The 16,525-nt window shown below is 39.1% G+C and overlaps 1 protein-coding gene across 1 annotated transcript; it reads right to left on the bottom strand.

Annotated features, from left to right (window-relative positions):
- Positions 1-252: 252 nt before the first annotated feature.
- Positions 253-1,317, bottom strand: LOC113758273 (putative F-box protein At1g67623). The gene is made up of 3 exons (XM_027301198.1): positions 1,193-1,317; positions 930-1,092; positions 253-663 (listed from the first exon to the last, which is right to left on the bottom strand). The coding sequence occupies exons 1-3, from the start codon at positions 1,315-1,317 to the stop codon at positions 253-255; spliced, it is 699 nt and encodes a 232-aa protein (XP_027156999.1).
- Positions 1,318-16,525: the final 15,208 nt, after the last annotated feature.

The raw sequence follows: 16,525 nt of genomic DNA, 5'->3' as shown, positions 1-16,525 counted from the left end.
AAAAACTTTATTTATGGCAAAATGGGTACTCTGTTCTTATAATGGAGGAAAGCCATAAAGAGCTGGTCAATTGACGTAAAGTGATACTTTACAGAACAGAACATATTGAAGATAAGCTATTTAGCTTTTCATACCAGTAATATTAACAGAGTAAGAAGTAGCGGTCAATTTACTGAAAAAACATAATTAATTTGTACACCATGGTGACAAATTTGTGCATCAAAAGGAGTTGTCAACATTCAATCTTATACACTAACGATAAGGTAGGGCAGCACAAATTGCTCCAATTTCTTCATCGCAAGCGCAGGCTTCACATGTACTCTCCTCCTCCACGTCATCGGCATCCATAGGCCATGAAGATGTTTTCCTCTCGTGTGTCATGGCACAACAAATGGGCGTTGGCTTTAGAAACAAAGGGTTCTTGACCCATATCATCCTCAGCAGCGCTCGCAAATTGTGACGAGGATGAAATTGTTTGGCTTTCAGAATTCTGGATTTCTTCAACCCGCTCAGCAGTCGCATACCTTTGCGCTTTAACTCGTCCCCACCAAGAAAGATGTAAATTATTCCCAACGCATATGCCGCATCCGCATGGCCTGAATTGGCAGCTTCTTCCAGGCATTCCAATGCTGAGTCCTCATGCTTGTCCGTAAAATAATCAACCTAAACAGTGCAAGGTTGATATTACACTCTTCCGTAAAAGTCATCGGGGAAATAGTAACGAAAAAATCAAAAAAAGTGCTTCGTGAACATCCAAGGCGGCGGGACAATAATTATTTACTGGGGCAGAAAGCTGCAGTAACCTGTTGTATATATACGTTTTGGGGTAAAGTGTGCAGACCAAAATCATCATCAAGTTCAAATGATATAGATGACCTCAGCTTAGTCTAGAAAATTTCGAGCAAACGGGACTTCGGCCCAATGCTTACCACTCCTTTTCGATACAAGGCTTCTGGATTTTTGCTTTCTCTACACTTCTTCAAGAACCTCGACACTTGGTCGTTTTTTGACCACGGCACGATTTCAAACTTATCCATTGACACCCGGTGGTAAATGTTGTCTGCTTCCGAAACTTCGTAAAACAACTTACAGCTGCAAAATAAGAGAAATGATCCATTAAACGCAAACGATTGTAACATGTCATATATTTTAAACGCCTCTTCCTGTTTCTATCACCAATACCAGAACGAACCATAGTTTTGCCCGAAAAAGATCAGTGGATGAACAAGATGCGACACGTGCAAGCACCTCGGATAGCACCTCGGTCGGAAGGGACAGGATGCAGGTTGTTGAACGCCCTTTTTGTTCGTTGGCCATGTCCGATTAATTTCTTTTACTGGCCACAGTCGAGTGAATCCGTCGAACGCCCAAGAATGGAGTAAACTTCAAACAACACCTACTTCCTAATCAAATCCAATAATGATTGATAAGGTGTAATATATAGCCCTGTTTGTGGGAGACCGAGTAACCGTAGCGATAAACGAACAGAAATTTGGAAAGGCACAACTTCTCCTGCAAACGACGCAACATTCTGTCGTCAAAAAACAGTCATCCGAAACAATTTTACAAACCGACCAACGTATTATTCCAATACGGTTATTTCATACGCACCGTAACAAAACACCGGTAGCAATGGACCATGAACAGTCACGATGTACACCTACATCATAAATTGGTCGACGTTCATCGCAGAGCAAAGGAGCTTCCACAGTGATAAACAGGGAGCCTTAGTTCGTAGCTGTAATGGGTCGGCAACCATAGCTGGTATGGGAAATGGTCGCTATCACAGATTTGGCAGAGAGGTCCGGCGGGTGAAATGGCAACCGAAAGGGCAAAAGGTGATGTTGAATGCATATACTCCCGCAAGCCTGACTCCTCGTATGCTGCCACGGATGTATTTGTGGAGTCTGTCACCCATTAATTGAGAAGAGGCATAAAGAGCCGGTGTTTATTCGCCAAGTGGGTTAAAAGTAATAAAGAGCTGGTGTTTATCCTTTGTAAGCCTTTTCTCTATTATAATATGATTATGTATTTTTTTTGTTATAAACTAAAATTCATGAAATACTATAATTCAATTCAATTATGAGAGAAAATGAGTACAGGATTGTACCTATAATGGATTGTAACTTCTATACATACTATAGCAATATTTCATGAATTAATCCTCTTGGGAATACGTAGGGACCTCTACTCACAAATTGTTGTTTCATAACATTTTTTATTTTATGTAACTTTCACATATTTGATTTATGTTACACAGAAAACAGACGTCGGGTTTCCTTTTGCCCGCTATTAAACCCATTTTCCCTATAAAGAGCTGGTATGTTGCCAGCAAAAAAGCGGAGACAAATCGTACTACAAAACATGCCAGTTTCCCATTCAGCGCTGGTATAGTATGCGTTGTATGTTCAATGTTTCCTAATAAAAACCATACTAGTTCTGTCTTGGCCAGTATTTGCTGCTATAAAGAGGTAGTATGTTGCCCATAAAAAGTTGGTACAAAACATACTAGTTTTCCTTTGGCCGCTATGTAACCAAAATTTGGATATAAAGACCTGGTATGTTTCCCATAAAAAGCCGGTATTTTACACATAAAAAACCAATAAAGAGCCATAAAGAGCTGGTATGTTAAATTCATAAATTTAACTTTCACAAATTGGCGCCAAATTACTTCTTCTATTGCCGCCTACGAGTAATAATTTTTTAATCACCTTCAGTAGATATTAAATTTTGCAAAATTCTAGTTAAATGTAATTACCAACCGCCAGATACTTTTGGCAATTACTTAGCGTAAGTAAAATTTAAAAGGTGATATACTAATATTTTTACGAAAGGAAAAGTAATAGGTTTTGTATTTAACATGATTTAAATACGTGAAAGTAAAAAAAAAAAAGGTGATTGCCCAGTAATATATCCGTTTTGTATAGGTTTCCACTATTACGAGTTTCTTCCATTTAATTAGTCTAATTAGTCACTTATTTTATGGTAAATAGGTAACCTACAAGGTGACTTTAAATTTGTGAAAATCGGCAATTTTCCTGGCACATCCGGACCTCTACAATTTTTTTGTATTGTACTTATAACCCCTCAACTTCAGTAATCATTCCAATAATTTATTTTTCTTTCAATCTTCTACCAATACAAGGACCAAACGGGGCATACAAAATATATAAAAATACCTTCTCACAGATGAAAATAATATTGTAATCAGATTTGGACTGCATTGTTACAAAAAACTTAAAATTAAGGGAGGTCAGTGAAATCTTGAGAAGCTCAGGGGTTGCCAGTGAAAGTGTCAGAAACCTCAGGGACAAATTTGTGACATTATTCATATTTACTGTATTCGTTCCGAAACGTCAACATAAGGAGCAAACAAATGTGTTGACTACTGTGAAGTAAAACCTATTCCTTCCTTCCAACCCCCAAATTATTGTTAAGGGCGGTGTCCGTGGACACCGTGGGAGCGGCGCTTCAGCTTGTGTTTGGCAGGGATAAAGTTAGGCGGTGTACCGGAGGAGATAAACCTTTGCGAATGGCTTCTTCGTCTTCAGCCGGGTCGGCCAATAGCACGGTCTGGCCTACATTATATTGCAATTGTGGTCGAAGCTGTGCAGTTCGCGTTGTCTGGAAGTCTGAAGCAAACAGGGGGCGCCACTACTATCGCTGCGCTAACGCCCTGGTAAGTTCCACGGTACAACTGTTCCGAACAAATATTTCAGATTGCTAACGTGGTTCTATTGCAGAGGCCCTGTCGAACGTTCATTGGCTGGTGTGATGAGTTTGCTCGAGCAACGGGGTTTGAAGTTCCCGATCCCGCCCCGTCAAGTACCGCCCCCGTCAGCATTAGACCCGCGGCGGAGGTGTCTGCCATCAATGCTGAACTGAGAAGCATGCAAAGAAACGTGACGATCCTTAACATTGCTGTGGTAGCTGTGGTGGCGGTAGTCCTTGTTCTAGTTCTGAAACCGTGAATGAATGTGTTCCCGTTGATTGCATCCCCTCGATGCCCCCCCCCGTTGCAGTACTGTTTGTATGGTCCCAATAAGGATAGAATGGGCATTTAGGCTCGTTTACAGCCTCTTGTATTTTTGTGGTTGCTACTGCTGTGGCATTGCCTTTTGTCCATCCGTTGTCAACCGGTGGTTGCCGCATATGCGACTGAGTTGGCCAAACCGGCGGAGTGATACTGTGTAATTTAAGATTTTCCCTTATATAACATACTAGGTTTCCGTATTTGGTTTTTGTTTACATTGTGCATGATGTGTTTTTCCGAAACGCCTGTTCCCTTTGTCCCCCGCAATGTGTGTGCGGATGAGGTACTACGGATCGTAGATGGATCGATGAACGTCATTAGTCACTGCGATGGCAACCGCTGCGTTGTTAAATATGAACTTCAGCTTAGCCAGCCAACTGAACAAGTTGAAGCTTACCAATTGGGATGTGGCACAGCATTGTTAGGTTTACGGATGCGAAATTTGTGGAGTTGAACGACCTAAACAAGTTCTTACTTATATATTTGGATTTAAGTACATCCGCTTACTGCTTACATATCCGACAATACGGTGCACGGCTTACATTTTCAGGCCTTGCATAATATCATCCCCTAACCCCTACCCTTCGTACGCTTACAATCAAAACCATGCATGGTACGCCCAACAACACCAAGGGCCAAGAACAAAAAACCGCCCAACCTCCAAATATGATGTTCAACAAAAAAAATTAAAAGCACACCGCTGTAACTGCGAACGTTCACTCGAAACGCTCCACAATAAGACCAAACATAGGGTTTAAGGAGGCAACCGTGGTAGCTACCCTGAGAAAGCTGCGGTATTTCTTGCGCCGCACAGTGAGGAGAAGGCTATCAATAGCATCTCTGTCTTCAAACGTGATCTCTACAGCTGATGGATTCCAGCAAATGGTTGCGGTGTGAAGGTTGTCCGCAATGGCAACGTTACGTGTCAAGCTGGCGGCATACCCCTCTTCAGCAAGAAACCGTGTTACAGACCAGTCTTCAAAGTTGGCGCCGAAGAGGATCCACACGTCGGTATGGAGCAGTGGTTTTTGACCGAGGAAATGTGCAACAAATTCCTCCTTGCCCACAAACCAGGCATTGTAGGTCATGATGTAAAACGCCTTCAGGTTCTGCATAAGGGGGAGTGGACGACGGCGCCACTTGACCAGCGAACGGAATACTTCCTCGTTCACAATGGGGTTGCGAACCGGTATGCATGACACCAGCATCGACTGCGGAAAGTCCGGTCCCGGAAACCTATCTAACCGCACCAGCGCCTCCTCAACTATCCACTTCACGCCAATGTGGTGAAGTGGTAAGAGCTCGTGTTGAAAGTAGGCGACCATGCCTCCGTTGTTGAGGACATGCATTTCAGGAAGTCGTCCATACCCTGCCATGAGTCAGTCTGAAAATCGATTATGTTACGAGGAATGAAGGGTCGGTTCAGGAAATAAACATACAGAACCCTATGAGAATATACCAGTACTTACATGTTACGGGTGGTAAAAGGAAGATGCGAAACTGATACAACGGGGTTGTATGAAGCTCAAGCGGCATGCAATAGGGTTCTCTGTTGTGCGAAACCAACGCCGGGGTGAATGGGCATGCAAGGAAGAAGTTTAGTTGTGTGAAGCTTTTATAGGAGGACATAAGGGTACGATGGATACTATATTCTTATAATGGAAAAATTGCCATAAAGAGCTGGTCAATTGACGTAAATCGATTTTAATTTTATTTGTACCCGATATAAAAAAATTTTTTATGGAAAAATTGGTACTCTGTTCTTATAATGGAGGAAAGCCATAAAGAGCTGGTCAATTGACGTAAATGGATTGTAATTTTTTGACACCCGACCAAAAATTTTATTAATGGAAAAATGGGTACTCTGTTTCTATAATGGAGGAAAGCCGTAAAGAGCTGGTCAATTAATGGGAAAATTGATTTTATAAAATTTGTTCCCGATAAAAATTTTATTTATGCTCCTTAATGGGTACTCTGTTCTTATAATGGCGTAAAGCCATAAAGATCCGGTCAATTAACGTAAATCGATAAATAAGGAAGTTTTTTACCCGATACAAACTTTATTTATGCTCCTTAAATGGGTACTCTGTACTTATAGTGGCGGAAAACCATAAAGAGCTGGTCAATTAACGTAAAAAAAAAAAAAATTTAACGTATAAAAAAATTTATTTATGGAAAATTGGGTAGTCAGAGCCCCTTCTACAAATACATTTAGTTGTCCCCTGAATAACAATGCAACCGTTTTCGAAGAAAATTGCAGCTGTTAGACATTCCTCCATTACAAGTTTACAACAAAAGAGTACAAATTTTTCCATACACAACTTAATTTAACGGATAAAATATAAATAAAAAAGAAGATTGCATTTTTTAAGCGGTTAATACTACCCAACTTGGTAGAGAGGTTGGTGTAAGGCACAACACTCGCTTTTTTTTTAAGCCGGCAGAAAATTTGGCTCTCTTAATCATAAGACTCACATGGTTTACAGGGAGATAATAGATTTTTTTTTTTTTTTTTTTACAGGGACCTAGGAGTCTCCATTTGCTCGGTTGGAGTGTAAATCTGGTGCGGACAAGACTGGCGCCAGTCTTTCTTACAGGAGAAGATGCAAGAGTTGTACAATTTCGTCAGATAATGAACGGTCGTGCGTGGAGGGGAGCCCACCTTTGCTTGTTGTGAAAAGATCAGTGTGAAGCTTTTGATTGACTACTGAACCATGGCCCTTCACATATGCGAAACTGGGGGGAAACACTGGCGGCTCCCTATCCCGTATGGCGAAGGATACAAGACCATGTTCCCGCCCAAAAAATTTGTGGTTATTGTAGACACCAAATTTTTAAATAATTTGTATGTTGCATCTAATTCATGATTTTTGTTTTAGATTGTCTGCATTTTAGTTGTTACCTTTTTTATTTGTCTTTTATTTGCTAATTATTTGTCATATTAATTTTGTTCACGTTTTAGTTTTAGTTTTAGTTTTAAGTTTTAACGTAAAATTTGTGAAAAAAAAAAGAAAAAAAAAGAGGAAATTGATGAAAAATGGAAAATTGTGCTTTGTTGATTTTAGTTTATTTAGTTTCTATCCAATGTTAATTAAATTATTTTTTTTTGTTGTTTTTGTTGTTTGTTATCTATTTTTATTATCAGTTTTATTTAATTAATTTCAAAAAATTCAAAAAATTCAAAAAATCACAATTCCATTTCTGCCGGATCACATTTCCTTTCCCCTCTAAAAACACTCAACCTCCTCCATCCGCGATTCATCTTCATTTCAGCCCCCAACTCCACTCACAATACCAAAACATATACATTCCACCAACCACACATTCCACTATATACCATTTCCAATTCACCACAATATCAGACTTCCATTTTCATTTGCTGCCGTGAGCTGTGAGGGAGCGGCTTCCTTGGGATTATCGACCGAGAGTGAAGAGCCGAGCTTCCCATTTTCCTGTCTGATCAAAAGCTTGAGCAAGGGAGGAAGTTGCGCAAGTTGCTTTCTTAAATTGTTCGCGAGTGAGTGTGAGAGATAACCGTGTGAGTTTTATCATCCTCTTCCTCACTGCCTAGAGCTTCCATTCCTTTCTTCAACCTCAACCATCTGCGATCATCCTCCATTCCATTCCGCGTGCAAGCTTGAGCAAGAGAGGGAGTTGGCGGGCTGCATTCCTGTGCTGTCCGAGAGCTAGCCGAGAAAGAAACATTGCAGCTTCTTGTTGCGTGAGCTGAGCTCCCAGCTGAGGTAAATTCTAGACTTAGGCTAGCTAATTATGGGTAGATGAAGCTGTTTAAGAGCTTGCATGTGAAGTTTATGCTTCCGGATGATGAAAACAAAGCATTAGAAAAATCTGATTTGGAAGGAATGGGTTTGCCGAGAAACTGAAATGGAAATGCAGCTTTAATTTTGTTTCCCTGAGGCAATCTGAGCTTATAAATGTGATTAACTAACTTAAGACAAGATGATTAAGCTTTGCATGCAGCTCATTAGCTCGGTTAAGCAAGAAATAAAAATGAACAAGAAAATCTGCTGCATGCAAGATCATCCGAGAATAGCCGAATGAATTTCTGGATTTGTGGATGTTTATAGTTGCTGTCCGAACTTGATCTGAACTAGAAATGATAGTAATTTCATTAAGTAGCCTTGCATGTTAGTTTTGGGTACTTAACACAATGATTCAACCGAGGTAAATTCGGATTTAAGACCAACCAAGTGCTGAAAAATTTATGTGATTTGCCGAGGGAGTGAAACTGAATTTGCAGTTGTTTTTGGGAATTTTTCTCTGGAAAATAATGCTTGGAAATGCATGAAAAATGTTGTTTTAAGTCTTGTATGACATTCCGTAGTAAACCATTTGAACTGTGGGCAAATTTGGCCAAAATTGTTGACACATAGCTGCTGGAAATGTTTCAATTTATCCGAGGAAGGGAGAAAGAATTTTTCCAATTTTCTTTGGGAATTTTGGGATTCCAAATTGTTGCATTTAAAGTTTGACAAGCTGTAAAATATTCCACACTTGTTGATTTCACTCTAGAATATTTTAAGAGGGTCATGCATGCGATTACTGTTAAGATGATATCCGGAAGTCTTGTCTGAAATAAGAAAAGCTGCGCTTCATTGCTCCTGTTTTGTTCATTGGCTTTGTTTGCGTCTATAAGAAAGTTCATGTTTGGGGACATTCGATGGTAATGGGGGGCAAATTCCTTGCATTTGGTCTGTAAATGACATATTGGTAGAGCTTGTTGGAGTGTTTGCACGCAAATAAAAATTGCTGCATTTTTCTTCTTACTGTTTCTTTCCATGGCTGTTTTCTGAGTTTGTACTTCAGCTGCATGCTTAATTGTGTTTTGAAGGGAGGAAATAGAAGGTTGGGTGTTGAGTTTGAGTGTTTAAACATCTAAAATATTTGAGCTGGAAAGTGGATTTCAGATTGCCAAAGCATTCTACATGAATGTCTGTCCAGATTTTCTGTAATGCATTAGCTCCTTCATTGTTCTTGTTTGTTTGGAGTTGAGTTAAGCAGCTTGTTGTTTAGTTAGAGTTAAGATGCTGGTTTGACAAATATCTAATCAAAGCTGCGTGTTTGAATCAAAAATCTGGTTTGCATGATAAAAATGAAAAGAAATGTCGTGGCTGGAATTTGCTGAATGCATAAGATTCTTTATGTCTTTGCATCAGTTTTCTTCTATATTTGGGTTTGTTTGAATTTTGAAATTGTGTGTTATAATGCTTAGATTAGCTTTGAATGTTTGGTTGAAAGATTTTTGATCAAAAATTAGCGTTGAGGTTGATATCCTTGCAAGAAGAAGATTTGCAGCAAGCTTTGAAGCAAAAATGCAGCAAGCTTGCACTTTCCGTTTGCAGAAATCTTCTTGAGTTTGCATGAAAGATTGCTGGAATTTACATTATCTCATCATAATTTGTTGGCTTGTTGAATTCTGTGTTAGTTTTTAGTTTAATGCCGATGGCTTTGATTGATTGGTGAGATGTTAGTTGCATATTAGGATTGTATTTGAGAAGTTTAGCATGTTGCAGATGAAAGGAACCAGCAAAACAAAGAGATTTACGTAGCATGCATGAAATATATTCTAAAATTTGCACTTTAACCCCTCAAGTTTCCTTTTGTTCCCCTATGACCCAACCAATTGAATAATGTCCTCAATTTGGTCCTTGGCAGCTTTAATTTTGCAAGTTTTATTGCTTGTTTGCTTCAAATAATTACCATGCTTTGTTTAAATTGCACTTCATGCATGAATTTAAGAGCTTTATGACCATGTGAGCCCGTGTTTGTATGTTTTCTTTAATTTTCCCAAATAAAGTGGTACCTTGACCTTTTTATTGTTTTGAAGCCATTTTCACTTCATTTGATTACCATCGAAGGGGAGGTATATCTAATCATTTATTTCTTACTTTATTTGACTCTACGTGCTCCTATGTGTTATGTGTGAATTTGCATGATTAATTTGCTTTCCTTGCCTGTCTTTAGCTCCTTTACTTTATTTACTCTTGCTTTTAGTAAGTTATTCTTTATGGGGTATGTGTACACCTCTTGGCTTGTAATAGATAGGGCTTGGAGGAGCATTCAATGAAGACCTATCGAAGACGTGTGCCTAGCTAGCAAATGTAATAGTTAGGGCTTTAATTGTCTTATGTGTCTTGCATGCTTAGTTGTTACGTGTTAATTTGCTTTATTAGGGCCTTGCATCTAGTCGAGCATGCTAAGTGTTATGTGCTATGTGTTTACGAGTGTTTGGCATGTCTACTCGCTTTCCATGGCCATGAAAGAATGTGATGAATGAATGAACGTTTCCACTAGTCCAACGCTAGTCGGAATTCATAGAATGGGCTAGTTCAACGCTAGACTCTTAGGAATTTCCCCTCGTTAGTACATGTTTGCATGTTCATTACATGTCATGCATTTTTCTTAGTTTTATCATTTCGCATGCCCCTCTAATCCCTTCCCTCTCAATTTAGGTTTTGCATTTCATGCTAGTTTATAGGGGTTCATTTGCTTGAGAGTCCCCTTAAATATGGGATATAGACGAGTGTGACTTTTTATAAGCCTTAGCACGCTTGTATTCCCTCTATAAAAGGGCAAATTGAGTCACGATTTAGGTCTCCCCGTACCCAATGTGCATGAATTCCCTAGGCTCATGCATTTTTAAATCCACTCTATCATTTTATACCCTCATCACACTTTCATTTTTCCTCCCATTTTGCACACGAGCACCTTTGTGTTTCTTCGCTTGCACACGAACACTTTTATCATCACTTGCACACATGCACTTCATATTATCATTTCACATACCGTACCTTGCCCACTCACGTGCACATTTTCCTTTACATTTTTATTGTTTATTATTACTTTTTCAAACTCATGTCCTCACATTGCATACATGCATTCCATTCATTTGCATCCCACTCGCATTATTCGTGACTTCTTCAAAGGATCATTATTGGGCTTCACAATTAATGTGATTGGTACCACTCAACCTTTGAAGAGAAATTTCCCCCAATACCCCTAGGTCTAGGGTTTGCATTCATGTAGTGCATCCAAATGTAATAAATTCTTTGGTTAAAACAAGAAAATCTTTGATTAAATCATGCAACTAGCCTTGGCTAGGTCAAAGGGGTGCCTTGGATTTTATCCTTGCCTTCCCCTTTGTCAAATGTGACTCCCGAACCTTTTTCTTTGGTTTACGTAAACTAGGAGTCGTTTAAAAAGGGTTTCTCACTACTTTTTCCTATTTTTTTTAAAAAAATACATTTTTTAGGTGACTTGGTACACCTTAACTCATTACCAAGTGGCGACTCCGTATTTAGTTTTAAAAACCCTTTTTAAACTATAATTTTGGGTCAAATCGTCGCATTCTCAAACCCCCATTTAGACCCATTTTTCTTTTAAATCACAATTCATTTTCCAATCACAAATTGAATCGAAAAATACATTTTAAACCATTTATTCATTTTATCAAAAAATGGGGCGCGACAGTTGGCGACTCCACTGGGGACGTTGAGAGTCCGAGCAATCGATTTAGTCAAAACACCTTTCACTTTTAAAATTCTTCCTCACATTTAAAATCCCAAATAACTTGCCAAGTCTTGCACTCTTAGAAAATTCCTTGATCAAACCAAAGGAAAGGTTCGACTACCTCCAAGAACTCCAAATTTCGATAGGATTTTCTAGTCGTTTCCTCATAAACAACTTCCACTGTAGTTGAGTCAATAACAATTCCTTCCTTATATATTGTATAACCTAGAAAGGCTATTTTCTTCCAATCGAACTCACATTTATTGAAATTAATGAAAGTTGGCGCTCTCTCGAGGGTTGTAAAACTATCATCAGGTGTTTTTCCATGATTTTTTTCCCCAAACCTTAGAGTTTACCGATATGTCATCAATAAATGTCATCACAGATTAATCCAATTACGATTTAAAACCTTGATGCATTAAGGCAATAATTGCTGCTAGTGCATTAATCAACCCAAAGGGCATAACTGAAAATTCAAGCATCCCCATCTTGAATTGGAAGTGGTCTTAAGCACATCAGTTCCTAGGATTCCCGGTTGGTGGTAACTCTATTTTAAATCCCTTATTCGCTGCTTCTGGCCCTTGATTATAATTCTCGTTTATGTGAGGCTACGGAGTATTTGTTCTTAATAGTCACATCGTTCAAGTCTCGATAATCTATATATATATATATATATATAGCCTCAAGTATCCATTCCAAATATGATATCCGGTCCTTAATCGTTAGGCTCATTCAATCCATCAAATATTTCCTTTTACTAACCCAAATCTCACAACTTTTAATATCTCAATTGGCGATCAAACATTGGATCCCAATTTCAACACCAAGTTCTCGATTTGGTCACGATTCCTGGTCGCCTCCAAGACCTCAGGGTGGTCTATATTCTCAAGCACAATTTCGACCACGTCGAACACCGTTCGTATCTTATTCTAAATCTAAAAGTGTGGAGCAAGATTTGAACATACATGTAAGTCGTAAAATCAATCAAAAGCAGAGTAAAGTTTCATATGTCATAAGATCATAATAGGTACATCAAGTTGGGATAGGTTTATCAAACCATTTCAAAAGGGGAAGGAAAACAACAAGATTATAGCAAAGCGTGGCGAGTTACCAAGATACAAAATAACAAAAGACTTTCCCTTACACAAAAGATTAAATCTCCAAAAGTGCCAGTCTAGTTTAGGGTAAAGTTACAACCTCTACCCCTCAAGTGGAGTTATCCACCCCCACTCGAAAACTTCCAACACTTAGACCCCTTTTTGACACTCGATTATTTTGTGGCGAACCTAGCTGGCCACTGAGTATTTCCTCTTTTTAGATGCATTGGGGCAATTCGAAATCTTATGCTCGATACTACCGCACCTCAGACACTTTCCTTGCTTTATCCAGCACTTGTCCTCGGTGTGGTTAATCTTGCCACAGTATCCACAATTTGCTTGAGAAGTGACGGCTTGACCAGTTTGAGGATTTTCCTTGTATTCCTTCTCCAGTTCTACATTCTTACGTAGCAACTTAGTTTTCTCTGAATATTCTTGTTTCCACCGTCCTTCCCAGTAGTCAGCCAATTTCTTTTGAAATTTTACCTTATTTCAAAGAATGTTCATCTCTTTACGCATTTCTTCCAAAGTTGTCATCTTACCAATTGATTTAAGTCAAATACTAACCTGCCAGGCAAATCAAATGATCAAAATGAATAGCTATTCATAATGGAAGCTCGAGCTGATCACTCTTGCATTCTTTCACCTATAGGTTACCCCGACATATAAATCTTAACTATTCTTTGCTTTATACGGGCAAGTTCTTAGGTTTCCACGAGATTACTATCATCATTTACAAACACAACAAGATACGGGGCCTTATTCCTTAATATGGAGGTTCCAATGTCCTTAGTTCACTTTCCAATTACTTTAAATCTACAAAGTTGTTCAAAAGAAGAAATCATAATCTCTTGTTCTCACTAGTGCCGTTATTGTATCCTTTCAAATCAATCTTACTATTTCGAAATTAGGTTCTCCGTGAAGCCTAGATAGGCGAACTTCAAGAATCATTCCATTTTCACATCTCTCTTGGTCCCCAGGGTGGTTGATTGGTTTAGAGCTTTAGTGCTCAACTAATCATGCTAGGGCATCAATCGTCTGGTTAATAGCAATACCTACGCGATTGTTTTCCTTCATTTCTAGGATTTTGGTTCAGTCCAGCAGCCGCTCTATAATCACCCCCTTGAGCTTGGAGTTGCTTAACCCCTCGCCCTCGATCTTTTTTCCTTTGGCCACCCATAAATTTAACATGTTTAAAGGCATGACATAAAGTGAGTGCACATAAACGGAGTTTGAAAAGTAACACCTTTATCACGCCAAACAAATACAAGAATAAAAGGAAAGACACCGAAATAATCGCAAATATGTACAACCCAATCATAAAGCAGTAAAGTCAAGCATGTCATGAGTAACATTTAATTACCTCAAAAGGTAGGAAACATAGTGAAACAAGATACAAAATGCAATGGCCTTTAAGCGAGCGCCACCCAGTCTATCTTTGGTAAAACTATTAAAATAGTTTAAATCACTAGCTTAGTGATTGGCGGGGCCAAAAGTCTTCACTACCTCCGTAGGATCATTTTCATTTCCAGCACTAGGAGTTTTAGATCTCATGTCCCTTATCGAATATCTTGTCATTCTCCACTTGTTCAATCAAGGTAACACACCCACCCATCGACTTATCCATCCGGTCTTTAATTTTGGGCACTACCCTAATAAGTCGGGTCTTAGCTTTTTAAAGCTTCTCACAAGGAGCCTTTGTCTTCCTCGCTCCTTGAGTATCTCAATCTCTAGTTCAGGAATTCTATTAGTCTAGGCATCCGCAATTGCCCTCAATTCTCGATTATCCCCTCGAATCACTCGAATTTCCTCGGATAACCACTTTTAACGATCGACCACTATTAACACCCCATTATTTGGGCGTGAGCAAATCCTTTGAAAATCACATAAAGTTCTAGTTCTGTGAATTGGATTATCTCTCCAATGCTCCCTTAGGTCTTTCTCGATAATGGACCACCGGAAGGTGTCCCGAGACAATTTAATATCACCCTTACCTCCCATAGCTTACACTGAAAAGTAAAAACTCATGTAGGTCCAGATATATTCAATAAAGGAGATCTGATCATTTCGTACTATCCCACATGTATCACACAAGATCAAGACTCCTTGTCATCCACTAATTCAAACCTAGGTTCTAATTTTCATTTTCACAAGCTGTCACTTAACTTCCCAACCAATTCCACAGTCCGGCATTCTAAACTTTTAAACCTAGGATGCATTACAAAGATCTAAAGCCTAAACTCTGATACCAACTGTGACGCCCCCACTTCTCCCTAAGGCGAACCAAAGGGTATCAGTGGGACGTCTGCCCAACTCTCGTCAGGACTCAAGTCAATTCCCGTTCAAGCTTAATATATTACCAGCCATCACGACAAGGTAAGGTAAGAAAGATAAGTCGCTTCCATAAATAACTTTCAAACTTACACCCCGAGTTCCAAGATACATCAAGATTCCAAAAATTACATCAATTCCAAAAGTACAGCCATCACGAGGTCTAGCCAAAATATATTTGAAATTCTAATACAAAAGTACATCAAAAGGGCATTTCTTCGAATTCACTCCAAGATCGATCCTGTTAAGGAAAACAAATCTACAGGGTGAGCAAAACGCTCGTGAGGCCAAGAACGCACATGCAAGCACATAGGACAAGTAGCGAGCCCAAATAACAGGTCAATTGATAAAGTGCGAGTAATTAACAATTTGAATGAAATGTAAACAGAAACAATTCAAGAATATGGTAGCTCTCAGGAGCTAAGTTCCACTTGCTTTGCCAGTCTCATTCGTATATCTTCCCGCGATGATTCTCCGTCAACCGGGTTGATATTTTCAATACGTAGATCTCCACTTACTTCTCATGTCCGTCCACCGTACCCCACACCGGACCCGCACGACATTTATAAGGCGATACTCCACGAGTATGCCAAGCGAGACCTCTTCAATAGGTCAAGTTTATCATGTATTTCTCATAGCTCACCGAGATTCCCGACCAAACTCATGCCGGCTCGAGTCCCAAGGTCGGCCTACGAGTTTTGACGTCCCCCATGTAACATGTGAGCGTCGAGAAGATTCACTCCAGCGACGTATGCAGCCATAGCATACTATTTCATGTTATTCAAGCATTTGATATATCCAAATATTTCAAGCATGAGTTATTCATTTCAAATGAGAACGAGTGTGATAAAGTACACACTCGACTCCATTTTCAAAATCTCAAGTCATGGATAACAAGTAAGCATGTATCAAGTTCACAGGAGTTCAAGTAATCATGCACTTGACACTCACCAAGTAAACAAGAAGGAATGTCACTTGAGGTTCAAGCGTTCACCGTGGGATTCTCTTGAAGGTTCTCGTGCGAGCCTGAGCAATTAGTAGTGAACTATCATGTATAAACCCCAATTATCACGAATGCGAGCCTAAATTACTCGCGAATCAAGGCTCAAAAGTGGAGTTTTTAAAACACAAGAGAAATCAAGTTTTCATCTTTGAAATCAAGTGTAAAACGTTCAAGTGATAGTGAGGGGAAAAAAAGAATTCGAAAAAATTCCATTTCCTTAAGTTTCGAAAATTTCAGCTTTGATATGAGATGTTTGAAAAATCGTATCTCACTCATTACGAGTCCAAAATTAGAAAATTTGGTACCGTTGGAAACTTCTTCCAAAGTACTAAAAATTTCTAGAATACACTTTCCCATGATTCCCAACGGAAAGCATTCAAAAATTGGCTCAAAATTACTGTTTTAGGCTTGCGAGACAGTTTTGAGGTTGGTTTTTCGCCAACTTTGGAAATTCGGCAAAATTCACAGAATTTGAACTAGTCTCTCAGATTTGAAACTCAATTAGATTTGCAATCAAAGTTTAAATCAAAA

This window comes from Coffea eugenioides, unplaced genomic scaffold (genome assembly GCF_003713205.1).
Source record: "Coffea eugenioides isolate CCC68of unplaced genomic scaffold, Ceug_1.0 ScVebR1_439;HRSCAF=1117, whole genome shotgun sequence".
Lineage (NCBI taxonomy): Eukaryota > Viridiplantae > Streptophyta > Magnoliopsida > Gentianales > Rubiaceae > Coffea > Coffea eugenioides.
Note: the sequence above shows the minus strand (reverse complement) of the source record. Positions and strands in the feature narration are given on the sequence as shown.